Genomic DNA, 26549 nt, shown 5'->3' with positions numbered 1-26549 from the left:
CACCCATGAAGTGATTAGTTTACATTGGTGTCAACGTTTAGAATAATTTGTTCGAGAGCACCCAAAAAGTGGTAAGTTTACATTGGTGTCAACATTTAGAATAATTTGTTTGAGAGCACCCATGAAATGGTAAGTTTACATTGGCGGCAACGTTTAAAATAATTTGTTTGAGAACACCCAAGAAGTGGTGTCAACGTTTAGATAATTTGTTCGAGAGCACCCAAGAAGTGGTATGTTTACATTGGCGCCCATATTTAGAATAATTTGTTTAAGCGCACCCAGGAAGTAGTAAGTTTACATTGGTGTCAACGTTTAGAATAATTTGTTTGAGAGCTCCCAAAAAGTGGTAAGTTTACATTGGTGTCAACATTTAGAATAATTTGTTTGAGAGCACCCATGAAGTGATTAGTTTACATTGGTGTCAACGTTTAGAATAATTTGCTCGAGAGCACCCAAGAAGTGATAAGTTTACATTGGTGTCAACATTTAGAATAATTTGTTCGAGAGCACCCATGAAGTGATTAGTTTACATTGGTGTCAACGTTTAGAATAATTTGTTCGAGAGCACCCAAGAAGTGATAAGTTTACATTGGTGTCAACATTTAGAATAATTTGTTCGAGAGCACTCATGAAGTGGTAAGTTTACATTGGTGTCAACATTTAGAATAATTTGTATTCAGCACTCAAGAAGTTGTCAGTTTTACATTGGCATCAATATTTGGAATATGCGGATAAGTAAATCTTTTGCTGCATGTCTAAATTCCGCATTTCGGGCGTAGTATATTGATAGATTCCAAATACCTATTGTCATAGCCACTGTCTCTGCAATAAATATATATTCTCTAGGGAGTTCCTCGGATGTGGCGTTTTCATACATATAAACAAGTATCAATGGAAACGTTACAAAAATAAGACACAGAGTCATCAGGAAAAACGTTGAGAATGCTTTACGTTTAGATTTGTTTAATTGTTTGCCGACGCCATGTTGAATTTCTGCCGCTGCAATTCTCGTCGCGTGATGTTTTGCAATGATGAGTAGTCTCACATACATGGTCAAAATAAGCAGAATTGGTATGATTACAAATCCTATAAGAAACACATTACCAGTTATATCAGGTTTATGTGTATCGATTGGGCCGGCTATACAAGCATGTAGCGGTGCTGAATACCGCGTGCTCCTGTTAGGTAAGAAGCCTCCTATTGCTGCAGAAAAGACTGCTGAAGCTACCCATATGGTTACTACCATCAGGCGAGCTCTGAATGTAGTCACCAGTGTAGGATACTGAAAGGGTCTTGTTATACATAGATATCTGTCTAGGTTTAGGAGAAGCAAAGAACATACACAACATAATACGAAAATATTATTTATCATTCCATGAATGGTGCAGAATATGTCTCCGTATGGCCATCTATCAACAATAGTTGCACCCAGTATCGGTGAACTAATTAACACAGCAATGCAAAGATCGGCCAATGTTACAGACGTCATTAAAATCCGTGTAACCGGTTCCATCCTGCGGTTTCGACGTATTACTAGCAAACAAAGTAAGTTGCCGAACAAGTTAGCAATAATTGCAGACGATAATACAAAGATCTTGAATATGAGAAGTTTCTTCGGTGTCGTCTGACAGGATTCGTAAGTCAGATGTGTGGACGTCAATTGTCTTGTTGTCATCTGCACTGCCAATGCAGAGTCGTCTGGGACATTAACCATTGCCATGATTCCGGACATGTTAGCCATTCTGGTACGAAATAGAATTCTTAGGGGCTAGAAACAATGTTAGTTAGGCCTACATAGAACCAACAGTTTGCAATTACATCTCTGCATTCTATAGACTTCAAATGCTCTTACATTTAATATTCAAATGTATACTATAATACAGTGTAACTTTGGTCTTTGACTGATGATTGACCATCAATCATGTCGAAGTATGTTCTCAAATCGGCTGTAGTTTTGAAGTTATATTGTTATAGCAATATGCCGAATCTCCGAGCTGTTCTCACTCCATCCTCCTGGTGAGTATACCTGAAGATATATAAATTTTGGTCCAAATCAAAATCGTCATTGATCATGATCATAATTAGATCATATTACAAATATAAAATAACAATTTTGTGAATAGTTTCGCGTCAAGTGATTTGTAAGCGCCATGGTGACAACCACCACGTATTTCCACCAATTTGATTAAAAGCAAACCATTTTATGAAATAGCGCAACAAACCAATTGATTACTCAGGAGCTCTCAGCCTTGTATTGGCAATATGATTTCAAACATTGTTGGGTCACGTCCAGTAAACATGACGAATTTAACTCAAAATTAATCAGCACTTTTAAAATTCTGTTATTCAGACTTCAAGATCGATTTCTTTTCAATGTTCAAATGGTATAATAGAAACAAAAAATCTATATTGAGCGTTATTTTCTACGAGGGTCATTCAAAAAGTTCTACCTCCACTCTTATAACTTTAGTTCTATAAATTGTAGCGTCTTCAAACTTAGCATTACACTTGGTTGCAAATGTATAGTGACACCTATTCCAGATTTTTGTAAGTGGTCTCAGAACCAAAATAAGATTTGATATACCGGAAACGGTAAAAAGACGTGAAATATTTAAATGAAAATATGTGTGTATCCCTCTTACCAGTGCTTACGAAATATGTAAGTGTTATGAGTATGCTAGCAGATTATAACTGACACAACATCAAATGTGTAACCAAACATCAAGATATTAAACTAGTTATGAAAATGCATTTGGACTTTTTATATAAATGCTAAAAACCCAGAACGTATATACCAGAAAAATGTTAGGCTCCCTATACTGACCTATAAACAACGTGCAGCGGAAAACGATTGATTCAATTAAAGATGGTGGCATGCTATAGCCCAACAAATGATAAACGTACCCCAACAACTGAATAAATGACCCTGGCAACCCCAACAAATGAATAAACGTACCCAACAACTGAGTAAATGGACCACACAGTTAGTTCATAAAATGTCCAACATATGGTAATAATGTCAATGTGTTGGATAACGAAACTGTCCCCTTTGTTTATTAAATAGTTTTGCCCAACATTTAGTAGAAACATGTGTCCAACGGTATTGGTTAAAATGTTCCCTGTAGTACACACAGAGAAATATTTACAAAACATTATGTAAGTATAGAACCTCATAATAATTAAGTAAAATTTACCTCAGAACTATGTAATATTTACCGAATTATGTAAAATTTTAATTAATTTGGGTAAAATTAATTAAAATTTTACATAATTTTGGTAATTATTACATAGTTCTGAGGTAAATTTTACTTAATTATTATGAGGTTCTATACTTACATAATGTTTTGTAAATATTTCTCTGAGTGTATGCATAGTTCCACAACGCTGGGCAAACTGTTGGGTAAAATTTCGTCCAACCTTATTGCAGTGATAGGTTATTATATAATATGATTACTTTGTTTCTTATGGAAATCTATCAAATTATTTCTAGTTTTGTTTCCTTTCCAAGTCCAAATCGTTCTTTATTTTCATTAAATAATTCCAATAATGAGTTGGTATATATTTCGTGCAATTGATTTACTTCCTCTTCTGTAGGATCGACGTTCTTCGTAACATTAATTGGTTTGCCAACTGTATGTAAAAGATAAAAAGAAAGTGAGAAAAAAAAATTAAATCAAGTTATTAAGGGGTCGGTCACACACTGCACAGTACTTTTTGTGGGACCTGACACGCCAAATTGCACTCTGAATACGAGGATACGAGGAATGCCCTTCTGATATCAAATAATTTTGATTTTTTTTTTTAAATTCGCGATATAATACAAATTTCATGGCAAATTATTAAAAATTTAAATTTTTGACATTTAACGGTCTTCGAAGTAAACTTTATTAATCAAATGATAGGTACTTCAAGTGTATGTAGCTGGAATGAAAAACCTACGATCAATTGAAAAGTTTGACTTTTCGTATTGAAGATATACACAAAGTTTCCCTAAAAACTTTATGTATATCTTCAATACAAAAGGTCATCCGGATATTCCTCGTATTCATAATGCAATTTGTGTGTCTGCTGTGCTCTCAGGTCCCACAAAAAATACTGTTCAAACGTCGCTATCCGAGCCCTTAAAGCCATATTGTAACATTTCTATAAAAATGGATTAGTATTTCTTTTCCATAATATGTTAGCTCTTACTGTCAGATATGTCCCCCTTTTAATTTTGACCCGAACAAGTGAGGTATAAAGGAAAGAAAAGTGGAATTTACTACCAGCGCCAATGCGTGTTTCTCCAGCAGTTGTAATACGGTACGATCCTTTGATAGTAAATCACCGTCCCGCACGCCGTGTACGTACTGTGTTATGAACTACACCACATTTCGCCACACACCGACATCGCCTGGCTAATAATTATTTGATGCAGCAGAGATATTCAAATAAATACACGGGATCGATACACGTGGATTGCTATGCACGATTTTGATATCAGACGAAAATCTTTGGATACCGGGTTGGAAAATGATGAATATCTCCCGTAAATGATTTTTTCTCAAGAAACCAGATGTGGTCTCATACACTTGAAAATACGTGTTGAACAGATATGATAGTCGTTAGTTTGCGCTTTGAGAGAGCAGCTTGCGTCTTGAGCTGAAAAAGTGACCAAAATTCAAGATTTTAAATAGCGCAGCGTAGAACCTCGTGGAGGTAGTCTCAGGCCAGACTATATGTGGCTATCACGAACATACAGGATCGACGAGTGTCAGACCGACTGACACAAACTGGCTGTGTAGGAGACTATCGTAGAGACAGTCTATAAGCATATGACAATGGCGAATGTATGCTCGCTGGCCGTACAGAGGTCAGTCACAGGCTAATGTCACTAGCCTTAGTCGGATATCCTTCAGCCTACTATGCATTTAAAAACCTATTAAACAGGTGGGAATACAATGGCCATCCGTGGCTGTGGATTCAACCTACCATGGCATTTTCTGCCATGAAGATATCGGGCCGATGACACTGTGCGCCATACTGCATTTTAGAAACGCTTGCTGTTAGAATAAGAAAAATTTTAATTGTAATTATTGCACAGGTCACGGCGACCCTGTGACCTTTCCGGAAAAAGCCGAGTGGCAGGTTTTTCAAATAAATATTTTCTGTGTAAAAACTGTACCATCAGATAGGTAATGGAATATATGAATATTAACTGTACATCTATCACAACAATTTTTGATAACAACTTGTGTCACAATTGATCTAGTATAGAAGGTAGAGAATTTATTTTAATCTAATATACGCCATTTTTTTGTGGAATTAAGTGAAAATTAATTCTGTAAAAACTGTAATTTTTTTATGTAATTTTCACATTAGACCCGACAAAAGATTACCGTTTTGTTGTTATGATAATCTAATCTTTTGATTTCGTAAGTAAAATTAGGGGTCTAATGTGGATTTAGGATGCAAACTGGAACAATCCAATGCCTTGTTAAAAGCATTTGCTTCAAAATGTAGTTCGGATGCACTTCGTAATACAACTTCCGCCACAGCAGAGCACGTGGCCGATATCAAAATCGATTTTATGTATTGTGTATGTAGGCCTATTCATAGGACCCTCGTATTAATTGTCTCTATGCGCTTGAGAATTCAACAATATAAATAATGGTAGCTTTATTATAATACACATTAATGTTTTAAGCAGATAAAATTCCAAAATATGATGTAGTAATGAAGTTGCGATTTATTAATAGGCCTATTACATGTTTAAATTTTCACGATGACACTATCAAGTCCTTCGTGGTCGAGCGGTCTAAGGCGCTGGTCATATGGTATACGTGATAGCGGCGCAGTGCAGCGTGGGTTCGAGCCCCGCCTCTGCCTAATTAAATTTCCTTCTTTTTTAAATTTCATATTATGTTAGGGAAATGTGGCTGGGAGAATGTATGTATGGCGAAGAGTGGTGTGGTTATGAACATCGCATACGTGTTCGACTAATATTTCCATCGTAATAATAAACCTTAAGTCTTATACTCAATATCTCGGATTTTGACAAAACTACGGCAGTTTAAGTCTTGTTTTTTCAGGGTATCTTTGTTTACTAAAGTACATTACAATCGTGTAAAAACCAAAATTAAAAAAAATATTGAGAGCGTCCTCCTCAGCAAATTTTATAATATGGCTTTAACTACAACTTACAAGGATACATGAACTTGAATATCACATGAAACACAAGACATTTTGACAGCCTTACAGCCGTTATAAGATAACACAACTTTGGACAAAGGGAGAAAGAGCAAGTATTGCTTACTTACCTACAGTATTTAGAGGTCGTCTACGTGGCAATAAACCAATAGAATAGTTAAACACACCCCTACCATTGATTAATGCGATAGGGGTACCAAGTAGTTTACGAGTTTGCATATGAAACTGTCTTAGCCTCGGTGAAATATGTTGGTTGTACAAATCAGGCTCACCAAAAGCAACCACGGGAACTAAATGTGCACTATACAGTGACAAAAGAATAACAGTATTGGTCATTGTATAAGTTATGATGTAACACAACGTGTAGGTATGGTATTATGTCAATTTTGTTTTTTGCTTAGAATTGAAATATCTCTGAAATCGCGTCGTAAAATCAGACCCGAATCGATTCTTGTGATTGTAATGTAGGTGTCTCACTATTATCTCACCATCTGATTTGTTTTAAAACATGAATGATATCACGTACCCATGATGAATTGCCATACGAATAAACCCTCTCCTTTGGCTCAAATGGATTTTATAATTATTTGGAAATGCCTCCAGAACTTCGCTAGTCCCACCCACTGCTATAACAACAGCAGTTCCGGTAGAACTCTTGCTCAGCAACCAATCACAACTTTCCTTTCCAACTGCACATAATCCTAGAAGAGAGAGAATAAGGAAGCAAGCAAGAGAGAAATCATCATAATCATCATCATCGTCATCATGTGGCGTCAACGTTTAGAATAATATGTTCGAGAGCAACCAAGAAGTGGTTAAGTTTTACATTCGTATCAACATTTGGAATGTGTTTTTGAGAGGACCAAGAAGTGGTTTGTTTAGATTGGCGTCAACGTCAAGAGTAATTTGTTCGAGAGCACCCAAGAAGTGTTAAGTTTACATTGGCGTCAACGTTTAGAATTGTTTTGGGAGAGCATCCATTAAGCTGTAAGTTACATTGGCGTCAACGTTAAGAATAATCGGTTCGACAGCACCCAAGAAGTGGTAAGTTTACATTGGTGTCAACGTTTAGAATAATTTGTTCGACAGCACCCAAGAAGTGGTAGGTTTACATTGGCGTCAACGTTAAGAATAATCGGTTCGACAGCACCCAAGAAGTGGTAAGTTTACATTGTTGTCAACGTTTAGAATAATTTGTTCGACAGCACCCAAGAAGTGGTAGGTTTACATTGCCATTGGCATCTGGAATATTTGGAATAATTTTTTGAGAGCACCCAAGAAGTGATTATTTAGATTAGCTTCAACGTCAAGAGTAATTTGTTCGAGAACACACAATAAATGGTAAGTTTACATTGGTTTCAACATTTAGATTAATTTGTTCGAGAATACCCAAGAAGTGGTAAGTTTACATTGCCGACAACGTTTAGAATAATTTGTTTTAGAATATCCAAGAAGTGGGAAGTTTACATTGGTGTCAACGTTTAGAATAATTTGTTTGAGAGCCCCCAAAAATATTGGTAAGTTATGTACATTGGTGTCAACGTTTAGAATGATTTGTTTGAGAGCACCCAACAAGTGGGAAGTTTACATTGGTGTCAACGTTTAGAATAATTTATTTGAGAGCACCCAAGAAGTGGTAAGTTTACATTGGTGTCAACGTTTAGATTAATTTGTTTGAGAGCACCCAAGAAGTGGTAAGTGTACATTGGTGTCAACGTTTAGAATAATTTATTTGAGAGCACCCAAGAAGTGGTAGGTTTACATTGGCGTCAATGTTTAGAATTATTTATTTGAAAGCACCCAAGAAGTAGTAAGTTTACATTGGCGTCAACGTTTAGAATATTTTGTCTGAGAACACCCAAGAAATGGCAAGTTTACATTAGTGCCAACGTTTAGACGAATTTGTCAGAGAGCATCCAAGAACTAGTAAGTTTACATTGGCGTCAACGTCAAGAGTAATTTGTTCGAGAACACCCAAGAAGTGGTAAGTTTACATTGCCGACAACGTTTAGAATAGTTTGTTTGACACCCACGACTTGATACGTTCACATTGTTGTTAACTTTTATAATCATTTGTTGGAAGTGTTTTAACATTAGCATTTGGAATATTTTTTGTGGTTAGATTGGCGTCGACGTTTAATGTGATTTGTTCGAGAGCACCCGTCAAGTAAGTGGTAATTTACATTGGTCCATGTTGGTATAAACGCTTAGAATAAAATGTGATAAGTTTACATTATTTTGGTGTCAATGTCGGTATATAACTCATTCCGAATTATGCCGGTTGTAAAATATTACATTATTGATGCATATTGTATATCTACATGTACTTCATCAGTACTGATGAAGTTCATGTAGCATATAGGTACTGACATACGGATGGAAATTTCTGAACAATTTTCATATAGAAAGAAAGAGAAAGAAAGATAAGGAAAAGGAAAGAAAGGGAAAAGTACTAATGGACCGTCGCTATGCGCTGTTTTTATCTCATTCTATTATTTAAAATTTAAAGAGGGTGTGCATAACGCCTTCAAATAGATGTTCTTTACATTGACTATATATAAGAAACACTTCTATGAATACAACGATTGCAACCTTTGTGCAAATCTTGTGTGTACTTTGAAAAAAGTACAAACAGGAGCAGACACTTACCAGTCGCAAGTAGATAATCCCGAGCAAATGGAAAGCGAAACATTCCGCTCAGAGTAGTTAAGTGTGGGGTAATTCCAGGAAATAATTGACTGAACCCTGTGGCTTCGGTACAGAAGTTGACAAACCCTCCACACGGCACAACACCGTGAGGATGAAGCCCGAAAATGTAGTTATAACATGGGTCCAAGTCTACAGTTTTATATAGATGTACAGGAAAATAGCTGCATGATAAATAAAAATGAAATATCGACATGTGTAAAGGGACGCAAATGACCAGTGATAAAGAAGCGGTATAGGGACGATCATAATAATTATTGTTATATATTCTTCTGTAAAAACACATTGCTTACATATGCTATTACTAGATTGGTTCATATAGATAGTAGAATATTTATGATTGACTGCACTGTGAGTTAATCGGTCTTATTATTAATTATATTAGGAGAACATTTTATACAAATCTAGTTTTATACACAACTTCTATACTCACTTTGCCATATATGTCCACAGCTGCAATCTCCTGAACCAATTCGAAGATCGTCCACCCATATGAGGTGTGTGTCTATCGGATATCATCATTGCATAGAGTAAAAGCGACACCCAATAATAGTCCGTAAAAAGAAGATATACACTAACGACAAGGGATCCTAGTCCAATACCAAGAAATACAAATACCCATTGAAACACTGCAAACGTTTGGACTCGACGATTAAAAGGAATGTCAAATGGTGCCACCTCAATGTCCAAGATGGGGAGTTTGTATCCGCTACGGGAAGAAACAGAAGTCAGCATTACAATGAACAATAATAATGTCGCACTCTCATATTATTAAAGAAGACACCTCTTAAGAAAAAGTAATTTAATCAAAATTGTTTTTCAATCGCATGTCCGAACGACATGAAAGTAGTTTACACATTCTTTATTCTTAAAACCAAGATTGATTATAATCCTTTAAGACTGGAATAATGCAACAAAGTCAGTGGGGGTCCAAACCACCAATTGGTAATATAATGTACGTATATATTGTCTTCAAGGAAAGGTATACTTGCAAGCCAGACATAATTTTATATAGTCAATGTGCAACTATCCAAACCAGCCAGCAAGAAGGAAATTCAGAGTACGCCAAAGTGCGCATCTTTCCCCAATAAAGGACTATATTCTTCTGTCGACTTACTGAAGTCTGGTTTATGAAACATCACAGCTGTCAATGTAGGTGAAACTGTGTGTGTCAATACAATGCCTGATCCTGAAGAAAGTGAGGAAACGGTGAAAGCAGCACCGTTTTTGAAAATTGTTATCTGCGTAAGGAATTTGTACGCAATGATTTATCTTACGCAAGTCAACGGTAGACTTCGCTAGATAAGCTTGAATCAGGATATATATCAGTCGTTCTGAACATTGAGTGCAACAGTTTTAATCAACAGCATGAAGAAAACTTACGGATAAGTAAACATTGTAAATTATAATTCATTGATTGTATGTTTTCATGTTTACATACAAGAACATTGTCCAACTATACTTTTCATTTAAATATTTTAATTTTGTTAACTTATGCAAACAGTGTGTTTCTGGGTAAAAGGTGTTTATTTATAACTGATAATTGTCCACAGGGTAAAAAAATCAAAATGCTCCGATTTTGATCAAAGTGGTCTCAAATTGTTCCGCTTGGAAAAACATTTAAACCAATGAACAGTTTGCCATATCTCAGATGTATCGCGTATACCTGGGTAGGACAATAAAGTCAAAACCCATTGAATCATGCTCACCTTTGCATTTTTTGTGATGTTACCCAGGTAACAAGTGATTCGTGTCCTGCCTTGCTAAACAATCAATTTGTCTTTTATTAATTATGCTAGAAGAGGGCTTCCTTCAGCACAGCATAATTATGTTTATTTGGGGGGGGTGCTCTCGTTAGTGACCGTATGTCCCCGAGAAAAGTCAAACAGAGGGAGTACGGCTGAGAGTACGATGACGGAAAAGATCAGGAAACTCTACCAATTGTGCACAAATTAATACAAATCGGATCGGAGCCTTGTGTGTAAATGTAATAACCAGAGTATGCACAATATATCATGATTTACTATAGTAGGCCTACGGTAGTTTTCAAAGACATTTTTAGAGATGTTATAAATCTTACCTGCCTTCTCCTGAATTCTTCATTGTAACACAGAGTAAAGTGTGTTATGTGTTACTTTAAAGTCATGCAGAAACCAGATTATGGTAGAGTCGAAAAAATGGAGTTCATAAGCTCTATAGATTGTGAGCACTGAGCATGCAGTACTTTAAAATGCAGCTCAACCCTGATATTATTTCTTCCTGTGTACAACAGGTATCTGTTGTATTTCATGAACTTCTGAACTAAGGTTCAGTTTGTTTTAAAAATTGATTAGCCTAGTGTTATCTCTAGGCCTATTTAGTATTGCCTAAAACTTACATCAGTATGGGTCTGTTTAGTTTTCAAACAAATGCAATCTGATATATAGCGCACGTAAAATTTTGATAGCGGCTATTTTAAATATTGTCCGAAGCTAAAGATCAGTACATGAACTTTGACCGGTGCTGATAACGGATGACGCGTGGACAAATAGGTATAAGCCACATAAATCTAATATAGAGGGTATTCAATACTACGTCACTTATGACAGAGTCATCTCATTTAAATAAAATTCTGTCCTCCATAAGGTAACACGGGGGAATTCGCATGATAATGCAATAAAACAGGTGATAGCTATGAATGGTTATGGATTCGATCTAGAGACCTGTCCCTCTGTCATCTTAACCCATCTTAGCACTGTCCTCCAGCATGGCTGCCATTTCAATTGTTATACGGTTCCGGTTGGTTTATTGCATACCCTCTATAAGCCTACTAAATTTTACTCTATAATTTTTTCTAAGTAATAATTTGTCATAAAATTTGTATTATATCACGAATGTCAAAATATCAAAATTATTTGATACGTCGAAGGACCGCCCCCACCCAATCCGTGCCTGGCAGAAAAGACTGCTGAAGCTCCCCAGGTTAGCGGCATTATGCGTAGATCGGGGGGGGTGATAAATGCCTCAATATTTTGCCAGGAGGAATGCCGTACAATCATCCCCAATGTTGATGCCTGTATGCGGGATTCTGACCAAATTTACCTCATATTTGGCCATTTTAGCCCCCAAAATGCCACATTTTTTCCACCTTTGAACCGTATTTTACCAAGTTTGCTTAAAATATGGCAAAATTATTCGCGCGCTTTGCGCGCATTATTACCATAAACTTATTTTGTCGCCAAAAGGTGCGGGATTCACATTACTTCAAGATTTTTTTTCCAATACCAGCCCCCCCATGTAAAAAAAAAAAAAGGCTCAAAAAGAAATACGCCACTGGTTAGCAGGTCCATCCCAAGAAAATAACACTGCTTCCCTCCAAAACCATACTTGGCATCTTTGTTACTTGGATGAAAGAAGTAAAATAAGCCAAGCGGCCACCTCAATTTTTTCGTTAAATCCAAGATGGCGGCCAAAATCCAAAAAAATGATCCACTAAAATCCCTAACATGTTTAGGCCTAATGTTATGTTAGCCCTGTTGAACAAAATATTTTCCCTTTTTCACGGACCATTGATAATATCTTCATGCTATTTGAGGGTCTTTTAATCAAGAAATAAAGGGCAATGCTTTATCCTTTACACCCAAATAATGTGTCCGAGGCAGTAAAAACGTAAATAATGGGTGAGGCGCAGCCGAACCCATTATTTAAACGTTTTACTGCCGAGGACACATTATTTGCGTGTAAAGAGATAATGCTGCACCCTTTATTTCTATTCTATTACCAGAAAATAGTGCGATTTAAAGAGAAAATGTCAATTTTTGGCACAAATATTTTAAGTTGTTTACTTCAAGGTGGAGCGCGTACGCGTAAGTGACAACGCGTATCGCGGAAATATTGCACGCGTAACCAAGCGTAATGCTGTGCGTAGAATGTGTTACGGCGCTCGACCCATTATTGCAGAATAATGGGCTCTCACGTGACGCGTTTCAACAAATCACAGTGCGCGACTTTGAATAATGGGTCGTGGAGGTAATAGAATGCTCAAGATGTAGCTCCCCTGCATAATGCCAGACCCTCTATTCGGTCCGGCCACAGAAGTCGCATAAATTTCACCTTAGTGCATGCCGGCTTTTACAATGAAAACCACAAAATGATGCACAAAACTGTGCAAGCAAACTTGTTTTCTTGTAAGATATTCTCTTGTAATTTCAAGACTGTGACTAGAAAGTCTTCTGTGATGTCGCTAAAATTCAGTATGATAGTTTTAGATATCCAAAAACAGCAGAAGTATAGGCCCCCCCCCTATCAAAATAGTTTTTTTATGTTCCTTCTATTGAATTTTTTTTTCCTTTCAGCTTAGCTTAGGGTTATAATTTTTGCTGAACCATGAAATGGTATCGGTCTATTAGTCTGTGTTCAGTAGCGTAGCCAGGGGGGGCAGGGGGGAGTAGCGTAGCCAGGGGGGCAGGGGGCAGGGGGGAAGAGTGCCCCCCCCATGAAAAAAAAATGAAAGAAAAGGTGCCCATCTGACAAAAAATGAAAGAGAAAATCAGGAGGGCAAAGGAAAAGAAAAGGGCAAGGAGCCCTTTTCTAGCAAAATTCAGGGCCAAAATAGTGTAAAATACAAAATTTTTCCGCTACGCGCGCACATTGTAACAATAAAGCCCTTTTTTAGCCGGATAATGGGCGAAAATAGTGTAAAATACCATTTTTTTCGCGCTACGCGCGCACATCATCCCAAAAAGGCCCTTTTCGGGAAGCTCGAAGACATACCCGGTAGGCCCCCTACAGTCTCTGTTTAATGTATGATGCAACTGCAATTTTTATCGTCTGTGCCCCCAAAATTTTTTTTTCCCCCCCCGACCAAGAAAGCTGGCTACGCCCCTGTCTGCGTTCCTTATTTACTTACTTACTCACTCGCTTTTTGGTCTGAAATGGGCATATTTCCAAATGCCAAGAAGGTATGACCACACAGGTGGTGTCAAATGAAAGAGAAAAAAGTAAAGAATAGGCCTATAATAAAAATAATAAGAATATTTTCACACCCGGGGTTGACACTCATCATAAGACTCGAGTCAATATTCATATGGATCCTTCTCATAATCAAAATGCCAAGAAGGTGTGACTCCCTGAGTGGTGTCAAATGAAAGAGAAAAAAGTCAAAAATAGGAAAAAAAAAATTCTCAAACGGGGGTGACACTCCTCATAAGACCCGGTTCAATATTCATATTTGGGGTCCCTTTCATATCTCGAAATGCCAAGCCATATGACAATCCAAGTGTCAAAAGAAAGAGATAAAAGTAAAGAATATAATGAAAATGTTTTCCCCACCGGGGGTGACACTTCTCATAAGACCCGGATCAATAAACCTATGTTGGGTCCATTTCATATATCGAAATACTAAGAAGGTACCGTATGACCCCCGGTGGTGTCAAGTGAAAGAGGAAAAAGTAAAGAATAATGAAAATATATTCCCCGCCGGGGGTGACACCCCTCATGTCCGAAACATGTCACAGTGGAATACTACACAATAGGCCTACTGCCAACTTGGAAGCTCCATGGTTCAGCTATGGTGCGGTAACCGCTCTAGTTTGTTATAGGATATCCTATTTAGGCCTATTTTAATGGGATTCTCGCTTCAGCCCCTCACTAAATGTTGCTAATGATGTTTTTGCCTTGAATTGAATGGAAAAATGATATATCGTCAGCCTTCTACAGTAATTGCCTTTTGTAATTTTGAGAACAGAGTACCGTAAAACCATGGAGGTATATAAATTATTTTAAAAATATTTAAAAATAATTTATTTATATACCTCCATGGTAATGCATTTAATTAAACATATTTATTCACCAACTTGGCACAAAGAAGCAAGAACAAATCACAAGGGAATAATCAGAAATAATTAGGGTGATACTGATTACGTAACTAATGCATGCTTGAACTGAAGAACCATATTTTGTTCTTTGTTCTCAAAGTTAGGCCAAAAATATGACTTACGGTATGACGGTAGGCCATAGTCCCCCATGGGCCTACTCCGGGGGCCTACTTAAAATTTGCGGGATACAAATTTGTTCGAGAGCATCCATATCCAAGAAGCGGTAAGTTTACGTTGGCGTCATGATTTATTGTAGTTCATTCCGACAGATTCGGCCGGACTACCAAATTCAGATTGTAAACTATTGGAGATTGAAGTGTCAGATGGGATATATTTGAGTGTTTTGTGTGTGTTTGTTTTTTGTTTGCTTGTCAATGTTTTGTTTTTTCTGTTTTTTTGTCTCGGTTAAAAAACATCTGTTCCGTCTGTGGAAACGCCTTTTGTCTTTGTTGGAATCAGTAATCTCGTTCATACAATTGCACGTTATCAGACGGACACAGTATTCGCTACACAGTTTGCCTATTTTAAAGGAACGGACTGTTGATATGGGGGTGCGACCACAATTAGGAGTTGCCAGATGCAGATCCGCAATTTGATAGCCCAATTGGGCGATTTTTGAAGATTTTAGGGAGATTTTAACGTTAACTTTAAAGCCAATTTCTGTCCCATCTAAACTAAAAGTGAAATAAAAGAATTTTGATATTAATCTCCGAAATTTTGGACAATCTACTTTTGCAGAAATAAATGGTTAAAGGAGACTTAGGACATTTTTTTGGTGGTTTGACGCGCGATTCAGGCTAAAATATATTGGCAACCCTGATCATGAGTTGACGTTCACCAGCGAAACGAACGGATGAATGTGATCAGGCGCAGGCTCTGCGATCATGATCATTATGTTACCACAATAACCATATCCAGTGAAACAAAAGAGAGTATTCTCGATTGTTCTAACTCGTAGTCCAATTACGATCAAGGTAGTATTTTGTATTTTCCCCATTTGCACTCTTTACGCAAGTCTTTTTTGTATGCATTGATATAACGTGCCTGTCGAATTCGACATAGTCGTCATGAAGGTGATTGTGACCATTGTCTGAATCTGATAGGTTTGTTTGTTTGTTTTTATGGTCGCTCCGTGTGGAGACACGCTTGGGTCCTGATGGGACCAGGCTCAAACAAAATGCTCAAGCCAGGCTAAAAAGCCTATATTTATTTTAAGCATGCTGGCCTGTATGGAAAGAGAAGTGAGAAACAGATTTGAATGAAGACAAACATGCATGACAAAGAATACAAGGCCAGGGCAAGGCAAGGAAAAGAAGGCCACTCCCAACTTCTACTTCTAATGCATTTTTGGGCAGACCATTTCAGGTATCACGCCCAGTGATAACTTGACAATCAAGTTAACAATTTTAATGTCAGCCTTTGGGTCAAGAGAAAGGTAGTGCTTAATTCAATCTCAACTGCCACTGAGTAGGTATGCTAGGTGAATTCAAATTTGCCATCAAACTGCATCATTTTATATATTATCAAATTAAAGCCCTTGAGTAAACAAAGCCAAAACTGAAAACCTTTTTTTCATAGCACTTTCCGTAGCAAAGTTACATCTTGTCAAAGTCTACAAAGATTGACTTTCATCAAAAAGATTCAGCTAGCAAAATTCCCCAAAACGGCATTTCAGGGGTGTTTCTAGATCTTAGTCTCATTATGATAGCAGCTTTTTTTAACTGCTATCAAAATCCTCTAAAATTCCATGTGCGATTGTCTTATCACCATAAAAAATCATATATTTGGGTCAAGTGAAGTATAGAAAGCATATATGTAGGTTTCCTTGACCAGCCTGTTCTTTTAAATTTCTATGTAAAATATGTATTGAGTTCTAGGCGAATTTGGTTGACTAGCAAATGTGTTAACTAAGGTTTGCCTGGCATACCTACACTGAGGCTGTATGGTACTCTCCCGGGGGTACTAGACTCGCTCGCCAGTCCTACGATACATACTGTACCTAAGGACTGGCTCACGCCATTTTGTCTGTCTATGCCGGAAAATACACACTTAACGGTTTGCACAGGTCAGATATTCGAAAAACATCAAAGGTATATAAAATTGGTACCCACCTTATTGTGCTTGCTAAATCAAGACTCGGTTGAAACAAAATTAAGGATCGAATGCATTTTAGTGTCCAAAAAGGCAAAATTATCGTCAAAGTTCTGCCGAATTCACCACCCTTGCGAAGAGTGCAGAATTGGAATCGGGAATAAAAATATTTGATCTTTGCGATCAAAAACACAAAATTACAACTTTGGACGTACTATTGGCAAAAGACGTTATTGCCAAACAATATAGAATAGAACATTTGTCAAAATGTTTAGGAGGTCTAAATTATAGAAGCGGCTACGGGACGTTCTTGTTACACACAGTAAGCAGAAATCTGTTGACCGCTATCCTGTCAATCGACATCTAATTGGGGGGTTAGGGTTAGGTTGACAAGAAAATACCGAGGTTACCTGGTGTCCCGTAGCCGTTACAGACGTTCGCTTTTCGTATAGATTTGTTGAAAAGGTATAACATTGTGAAGATCTATATTTTTACTTCTTCTAGGCACCAAAGTGCATAAATTTTATTAATGAACACCAACTTCCCATTGGAATTAAACAGAGCTCCTCCGCTTCCTGCTCCGCCTCCACCCCTGACTAATTAACTTAATTAAGCTGTTGTAATTAATTAATACATTTGTTCAACTGTATAAATTGTGATTATTTCATTAAATTAATATTTTATCTTCAAAATAAGACCAAAACCATTTGTTCATGATGGATTTTACTAAGCAAAAATATAGGAATAAGAAGAGAAAAATATTTAGAAAATGTGACAACTCCACCGTTTTTGGGTGCCCACCTCAAAAAAACATGACCATTGGACATCCGGGTCCTACAGTACTCTACCGTGTTTGGCTGAGTAACGGTACATGAACACAGCCTTTGTGCCTATGTAAATTAGTCATTGTGTAAAGCTGTGTTTATACTCATGGGTTACACATCGTCAGACTGAATCAGTGTCGTTTACAGCTGCACTAGTTATATGTGTGTAATTTTATTTTAGTGAACGTTGACCGCTAATCATGTTTATTAGCAACCTGATACACATTTTGTATTGGTTCGATCAAGCATTGAAATGCCTTCAACTTTTGTACTGGATCGTTCAAGCATGCTCAACAAATTTTTCAATGTACATGTAAGTGCCTCTGGCACTAGTACAAGTAACAACAGATACTATCGCCAGAGTTCTAGGGTTACGTAGCTGCTTGTTAAATTATTTAGCGTATTTTAGGGTTAGAGTTTAAAAGCTTACCCCCCCTCAGCCCGCCAAAATTGCTCACCCCCCCCCTCAGCTTGCCAAAAATTCTTTGCCCCCCCCCCTTGTGCATGCCAAATTTTTGGGATCCCAATTTACAAACCTTATTAATGCTCTAGATACATGGTGCGAGGTAGGGGCGGGTGGTGTGACGGACCCCCATCAAAAAGAAAGTGTACTTTCAAAGAAAAGTACACTTTCAAATATATCAAAGAAAAATAAAAAAACAAAGGAAAAAAGGGAATAATTTCTTGGTTAAAGTGTGCGTGAAACATGCTAAAAATGTCCAATTTTAGCCCAAAATGAAGGTAAATTTTACGTAAAGGCCAGTGCGTGCGAAGCGCTTAAAATTTTGCAATGTTACCATGTTTCGGTCAAAAACTTGGTGTTTTAGGAACATACCTTAGGCTATGTTAGGGGTCTGGACCCGTACCCATCTGGTCTAATGGTAAATCCGGCCCGGATTTGAAATAGCTTGATGGTAAATGACTAAATCGGCCAATTTTGTGTCGATACTGAAAATGATGTTTTTTGTAAAGTGCGCATCAGTCATGATCAAAAGTCCTAACTTATGTTAGTGTAGACTAAATGCACACCAGTCACACATATTAAGCAAAGCGTAGCCTACAGGAAAACAGCTCATTGCAATAAAGAAAAAAAATTCAACATATCAGAAAAAAAGCTTGTGGTCGTGGTTCAAACAAAAATTCTTCAAATGTGAAATGTCAAATAAATAAACACAGCAGTCAACAATAAGTACAGTGCCAGGCCTCCAGAAAATTTTCTGCTGTCTGGGAACTTGATGACAAGTGCTGGAAATTTTCTGTGAAATAACTGAAATAGGCCTGTGTGCGCGCAACGGACATCACAAGCGCGAAGTCTATATAATATGTGATAGATGAAGAGGTAAACATTAATGGTTTGCACATACAGGATAACAAACTGTAATTTTTTCGTAATTTTTTTCTGATTTTTTTTTCTTTTTTACAAATTAATTGTGAATGATCCTGAAATTTCACAATAGGTCCAGTACGGTGGTTCTCCAAAGTCGCGAAAACTTTGAAAATTTTTTTTTTTTTTTTTTGCGACCTCGAGTACTTCCCGCGGTTTTTGGAGGCCTGCGAAGTGCGATAATCAGTGATAATACTCATATGAGGCCTGCATAAGGAAAAGAAGTCACCTAGCTCAGTTTGTAATATTTCTAATTTTTTCCAGACGACATAATGGTTAACCCAGACACTGATACAGCTTCATCCAGTCCTTTACAAACCATTAGCAATGATGTCCTCCAAACTTCAGCAGACAACCTCACCACACCAGAGGTCCAAAGCATACCCGATGTTGATTTCCAGCCAGCAGGAAATGGAAATTCACCCCAAACCAAACCATCATCCGATACAAGTGATAAAGCTGCATCAGATAACCAACCTGCTTCCCCAACTATAAGTAATCATCATTCCAATCCAGTGTTGTGTACCGATGTTACCATGGATAATGTAGCACTTGGGGAGGTTCAAACTGATGAGGATGTAGAACTGAAACCAGGGACTGATGAACAGAAGCAGGCCAAGAAGAAATGGAAATATAGCCCAAGTTTACAGGTTTTGAAACCTGTCCGCAAGAAACCACTGTAAGCTACTAAACTTGGTTTGCAATAAATATTAAATATATATCATTTTGGTATATGTAAACCATGATTTATAAAGATTTTGCCCAATTTGAGGTGGGATTAGAACCACAATATCAGTTGAACTTGAAACACTTGCAAAATAATGGCTATGGCATTTCTGAAGTAATCATACATTACTGACCCCACTGTTGTTATTGAAAATGTGATTGGACATCTGAGAAATGATTCATGCATATCTGTAGTCTGAAAATTTCATTCACTATTTGAAAATATGACCAACAAATGCTTATTGCTGAACCTTGATGCAATTCAAATCTTTGTACATTTGTTGCTACACCACATGTACACATATGCTTCAATAAATCAGCAAAAGCCACTGTGAATGTGATACCAAAACCATGTATCGGTATTTTTATCATGTATCAAGATTGTAATCAAATTTGCATACTTTTTATTTTTCAGTAAAAGCAGCACTTGTCCGTTAGATGAAGTTGGTCTGCTTTCCTTCCTGACTGTTTCATGGATGACCCCTCTGTTTAAAAAAGCAGCTAAGAAGACCTTAGAAATTGGTGATCTGTGGAAACTGTCTGATCTGGATGGTGGGGCTGCCAATGGACAAAGGTAAGACTAGCTAGAGGATGTATATGTCAGAAATGCCTCTCTCTTCCAAGTTCCATATACTTGACTAACATGTATGAAGCTCCTGTATGGAAACTTTTGGAATAGTTAATAAATTCAGACTGAGAGTTGATGTGTGAGGAATTTATGGATATCGATTTAAGAAAAAGTTCATCGACCTGTCTCAAGCTTTGATCATTTGTTATGGATGTATATGAGATCAGGTAAAGCCTAGATGATCTTTTAAAATACAATAACCTGACACCCCTAAGTGAGGTGGAATTAGTTAATTGAAGTTGTGAATATCAATTCACCAGTGGAAGTGGTACTCTCCAGTTTGACACTAGGCCTATTTTAATTTTGTTGACATGATAGAGAAAAGATTGTGGGTGGTGTACCTGATGGTACAACTTAGCATAGTAATTGGTGTTTTAAATTATGTAACAAAGAATGTATTTTGTGTGTTTATCTACTTATATGTGCAGATTTCAAAGACTTTGGAAAGAAGAGGTGGACAAGAAAGGCAAGGAGGAGGCCTCCATCGTCCGTGTTTGCTTCAGATTTGTACAGACACGTTGGATCATTGGATTATTCTTACTGCTTACCTACATGTTTGCAATGTTTATCATCTCAGTGAGTTACCAGATGCTTGATTTTAGTTTATTTTTTGGTTGGCCTTGATATGCTTGACATTAAAAGAATAGGTCTTTTGTATTGGGAAAAGAGCATTGGACCTCGACTATTGCTAAAATAGGGAGCAAAATTAACAAGCAAATTATTGATTATTACTAATGCCATATTGAAACTACTGCACAGGTATTCTCTAAATCCATGTGAAAGGAAATCTAATTAAGAGTGGTACTTATGCTGTTACTGCAACAGTTCAGTAATGTGCAGGTCTGTTTTACTCCGAAAACATCATCAGCTATTTCACATATAATGGAACAATGTACAAATATATGTGTTACACTTGTCCACATGCCATTATGTGAAACTGCCGATGATTTATATACGTTATGATAAATATTGTTAAAAAAACAAAAAAGTGTGTAATGGTGTTTTGCATGTGTATGTGTTTCTTGTCAGGCGATACTTGTACAGAAGCTCCTACAATACATTGAGCAACCTGAAGCCAACCTGGCGTATGGTTTGTCCATTGTGGTCTATATACTACTTTGCAATGTACTGCGTGTTTTGTGTGATGTCTTCTACTGGACTTTCAATCTACGGACAGCCACTAGATTAAGATGTGGTGCTCTCACTGCCATCTTTCACAAAGTTTGTCAGCTGAGAAGTTTGGAGGATCGCAGTATTGGAGAGGTGAGCAGGAGATGTTGCCAGTCAGCACTCCAGGGGCAAAGGGGTTTTAAACAGCTTGGACATACATGTAGTTTTCATGCATTGCAGTTTGGTACACCTCAGACTGAAATTACAAGTTATAAAATCTCTTGTAGATTTGTGTTAGATTTGTTCATACATGTACACCGTTGGGTTGTGTGTGCTCCATTCACCCTTATGGATACACCGCTGGGTTTGTGAAGTAATATTCATTGTCAAACTGCTAGTTGCTGACCTTAGGCAGGCACTGTCTTTTGAGAAGAGTAAGAACGAATGCTCTCTACAGCTCATCTTAACTTGCATTTGCATGAGTGATTTATAGCTCCTCTTGATGCCTCACTAACTCTTAACACTTTAATGGCCATTGGTCCAAACAGCTCTTCTAAAGCTCTACCTGAGAATTCCAGAAGAGCATTCTACAGTTCTTAACACAATTTCAAAAGACAGAAAATGACTGCAGATGATTTTTGACTGCGGAAGGTTGATTGTGGAAGGTTCTGATTGGTGTTATTTTGTATTTTCAGATCGTCAATGTGTGCACTAATGACAGTCAGCGTCTATTTGAGGTGGTTATGTTTGGTAATTTCATTATCTCCTCACTTGCTCTCATCGTTGCATCCATTGTTGCCGTGGTGATGCTGGTAGGCATAGCTGGACTCGTTGGAACACTGGGAACTTTCATGGTTCTGTGGCCATTTCAGGTAAGCTTGTCTATGTTGAGCCATGCTACCTCGAGGTTTCTAGTAGTTTATTTCTGTTGTAGATATGTATCCAAATGTGTGTATTTTTTGTTAGCATTGTGGTATATATATAATTCATGAAAAAAAAATGAGTCTTTAACAATGGGAATGACAAATGTTATTAGATTTTCATAGTTTTGCTGTCATTACATAATGTTATAGGATAAAACAGAAAAAGTGATCTCATCCAGGAATTACAAAACTACAGTTTCCTGTCTGTTTACATGTCAGATTGCAGCAATCTTCATATTTAAATGCATAAGTTGACAATTTGAACACAAATCAACAAAATGTTGTTGTTGTTGATAAGTGGTACTATAACATGTTTTGCCAACTTGGTAAACTCTGTAACACAAAGGCAGAAGTGAAAATATTGTTTCTAAAATAAAACATTTTTTGACCGATCCACCCACCATATTGTGTAGACCGTATGAAACTGGTGCCAGCCATAATTTTACTCAGCCCAGTGTTCTTCAGTGTTCAATGTTTATGATGTGTTTGACTTGCTCAATAGATGATGATTGGGAAATTCACTGCCTCTGTACGTCAGAAGTCTATCGTTATAACAGATGAACGAGTCAAAAAGATGAATGAAGTACTCACTTACATCAAACTGATCAAAACGTATGCCTGGGAAATACCATTTGCTAAAACTATTCAAGGTAAGCCCACTATGTGGAGACCCAACCTTTTTATTTTTGTGACACCCTTTTTCCCCCTGGCCTTATCTATGAAGGGGGATATTGAGATGGTGTATTCCTTCTGTGTGTAGTGGTGTATGGGCGTGCACATGTGTATTCTATTTTGGTTAGGTTTTTCTGTTTTCCGGATATTTTATCGCACATTTTTCTTATAAAGATGAAACTTAATTTAACTTTAATATATATCACACAATTGGAAGGCCATTTCAAGGCTATTTGAGTCTAATTAGTAAAGATGGTTGGATTTTCATAAGCATTTTGATTCCAATTTTATCCTATTGTAATGATATCCTAGATGCAGGCATTTTCAAGGTACTGCACTTGTATACAGAACTCTGTGGCCATTTGTGATGGTGATGTTGTAAAGTGACCATTTGTAAAGAGCAATGATTGTTAATTGATGCACTATACATATTTTCTTCACCTGTCATTCCTAATTATCTCATAACATAATATTGCGTTAATTTTCAGGTATCCGATCTCGTGAGGAGGGGATGCTCATCAAGTCAGGTTACCTAACAAGTTTGAGTATTACTCTATCACCTATCACACCAAATATAGCCACAGTGATTACTATATTGGTCCATGTTGCTTTGGGCAATAAGTTAACAGCTTCAGAGGTAAGAGTCAGGTTACCTAACAAGTTTGAGTATCACTCTATCACCTATCACACCAAATATAGCCACAGTGATTACTATATTGGTCCATGTTGCTTTGGGGAATAAGTTAACAGCATCAGAGGTAAGAGTCAGGTTACCTAACAAGTTTGAGTATTACTCTATCACCTATCACACCAAATATAGCCACAGTGATTACTATATTGGTCCATGTTGCTTTGGGCAATAAGTTAACAGCATCAGAGGTAAGAGTCAGGTTACCTAACAAGTTTGAGTATTACTCTATCACCTATCACCCCAAATATAGCCACAGTGATTACTATATTGGTCCATGTTGCTTTGGGGAATAAGTTAACAGCTTCAGAGGTAAGAGTCAGGTTACCTAACAAGTTTGAGTATTACTCTATCACCTATCACACCAAATATAGCCACAGTGATTACTATATTGGTCCATGTTGCTTTGGGGAATAAGTTAACAGCATCAGAGGTAAGAGTCAGGTTACCTAACAAGTTTGAGTATTACTCTATCACCTATCACACCAAATATAGCCACAGTGATTACTATATTGGTCCATGTTGCTTTGGGGAATAAGTTAACAGCATCAGAGGTAAGAGTCAGGTTACCTAACAAGTTTGAGTATTACTCTATCACCTATCACACCAAATATAGCCACAGTGATTACTATATTGGTCCATGTTGCTTTGGGGAATAAGTTAACAGCATCAGAGGTAAGAGTCAGGTTACCTAACAAGTTTGAGTATTACTCTATCACCTATCACACCAAATATAGCCACAGTGATTACTATATTGGTCCATGTTGCTTTGGGGAATAAGTTAACAGCATCAGAGGTAAGAGTCAGGTTACCTAACAAGTTTGAGTATTACTCTATCACCTATCACACCAAATATAGCCACAGTGATTACTATATTGGTCCATGTTGCTTTGGGGAATAAGTTAACAGCTTCAGAGGTAAGAGTCAGGTTACCTAACAAGTTTGAGTATCACTCTATCACCTATCACACCAAATATAGCCACAGTGATTACTATATTGGTCCATGTTGCTTTGGGGAATAAGTTAACAGCTTCAGAGGTAAGAGTCAGGTTACCTAACAAGTTTGAGTATTACTCTATCACCTATCACACCAAATATAGCCACAGTGATTACTATATTGGTCCATGTTGCTTTGGGGAATAAGTTAACAGCATCAGAGGTAAGAGTCAGGTTACCTAACAAGTTTGAGTATTACTCTATCACCTATCACACCAAATATAGCCACAGTGATTACTATATTGGTCCATGTTGCTTTGGGGAATAAGTTAACAGCATCAGAGGTAAGAGTCAGGTTACCTAACAAGTTTGAGTATTACTCTATCACCTATCACACCAAATATAGCCACAGTGATTACTATATTGGTCCATGTTGCTTTGGGGAATAAGTTAACAGCATCAGAGGTAAGAGTCAGGTTACCTAACAAGTTTGAGTATTACTCTATCACCTATCACACCAAATATAGCCACAGTGATTACTATATTGGTCCATGTTGCTTTGGGGAATAAGTTAACAGCATCAGAGGTAAGAGTCAGGTTACCTAACAAGTTTGAGTATTACTCTATCACCTATCACACCAAATATAGCCACAGTGATTACTATATTGGTCCATGTTGCTTTGGGGAATAAGTTAACAGCTTCAGAGGTAAGAGTCAGGTTACCTAACAAGTTTGAGTATCACTCTATCACCTATCACACCAAATATAGCCACAGTGATTACTATATTGGTCCATGTTGCTTTGGGGAATAAGTTAACAGCATCAGAGGTAAGAGTCAGGTTACCTAACAAGTTTGAGTATTACTCTATCACCTATCACAAATATAGCCACAGTGATTACTATATTGGTCCATGTTGCTTTGGGGAATAAGTTAACAGCATCAGAGGTAAGAGTCAGGTTACCTAACAAGTTTGAGTATTACTCTATCACCAATCACACCCAATATAGCCACAGTGATTACTATATTGGTTCATGTTGCTTTGGGGAATAAGTTAACAGCTTCAGAGGTAAGAACAAACTTCTAAAATCAATCAGGCTACTAAAAATGTTTTGTGGATAATCATAGGCTTTACAACAGGTATTCATGATAGAGATTGAGATTTTAACAGGTTCATCATTGAACTTGTATGCAAGTAGCTCTTGATTTCTTCAGGACAAATGTATTTGAGTTTTACAATTTGCAATATAATATATTACAAAACTTAACTGAATGTTATCAAATATAAGAAATGGAATAGTGATATAATGAAACATGTTTAGCTTATTGTAAAAGTCAGTGATTTGTGTAATGCCCTGTAATTCATTCATCAGTTTTGGAATTTAAAGCTTAGATTAATAGCTGATAAACTGTACAAATGGCAAATATAAAAGCAATTTTACATAGACAATGATACGTGACATTGAACATGAAGGGAGGATAAAAGTATATGTGACTTGATCTGCTCCATGGGGGGGGGGGGCATAAAGTGAGTTACTGAAATATTATTACCTTATACAAACATCGGGCTATCATATACTGAAAATGCCTAATGTCTAGCATACTTAGTTCTAAAGATCTGAAGTTTAAGGAAATTTATAAATTAATTTTCATGTTGCAGAAACATTGGTCCTACTAAATGTAAAATTTTAATGCTACAAAAATATCATGCTTTACAGTACATACTTCTGCTTGTTGAGCATTAGGTGGAGTAGTTTTAGACAAAATGTTTTGTATACAATATCTGTGATTGTCTCTTTAATGTATATTGTATTTGTTT

At 37.1% G+C, this 26549-nt stretch overlaps 2 protein-coding genes across 2 annotated transcripts in view; one reads left to right on the top strand and one right to left on the bottom strand.

Moving 5' to 3' along the window:
* Positions 1-700: 700 nt before the first annotated feature.
* Positions 701-1912, bottom strand: LOC140154752 (histamine H2 receptor-like). Its single transcript, XM_072177317.1, has one exon. It carries the CDS (start codon positions 1739-1741, stop codon positions 701-703), a length of 1041 nt encoding a protein of 346 aa, XP_072033418.1. The 5' UTR covers positions 1742-1912.
* Positions 1913-15307: 13395 nt separating this feature from the next.
* The window catches only part of LOC140155976 (ATP-binding cassette sub-family C member 5-like), a 35140-nt gene continuing 23898 nt past the window's right edge, over positions 15308-26549 (top strand). Inside the window, 8 exon segments of the mRNA XM_072179015.1 lie at positions 15308-15724; positions 19314-19728; positions 20191-20349; positions 20832-20979; positions 21433-21666; positions 22209-22385; positions 22939-23086; positions 23597-23745. Of these exon segments, the coding sequence (XP_072035116.1) occupies positions 19322-19728; positions 20191-20349; positions 20832-20979; positions 21433-21666; positions 22209-22385; positions 22939-23086; positions 23597-23745 (1422 nt within the window). The 5' untranslated portion in view covers positions 15308-15724; positions 19314-19321.

This window comes from Amphiura filiformis, chromosome 6 (assembly GCF_039555335.1).
Source record: "Amphiura filiformis chromosome 6, Afil_fr2py, whole genome shotgun sequence".
NCBI lineage: Eukaryota > Metazoa > Echinodermata > Ophiuroidea > Amphilepidida > Amphiuridae > Amphiura > Amphiura filiformis.
This window is presented reverse-complemented; position numbering and strand designations above follow the sequence as displayed.

Coding starts and splice junctions, on each gene's coding strand:
- LOC140154752 (XM_072177317.1), bottom strand. CDS start 1,741: ATGGCTAACATGTCCGGAATCATGGCAATGGTTAATGTCCCAGACGAC.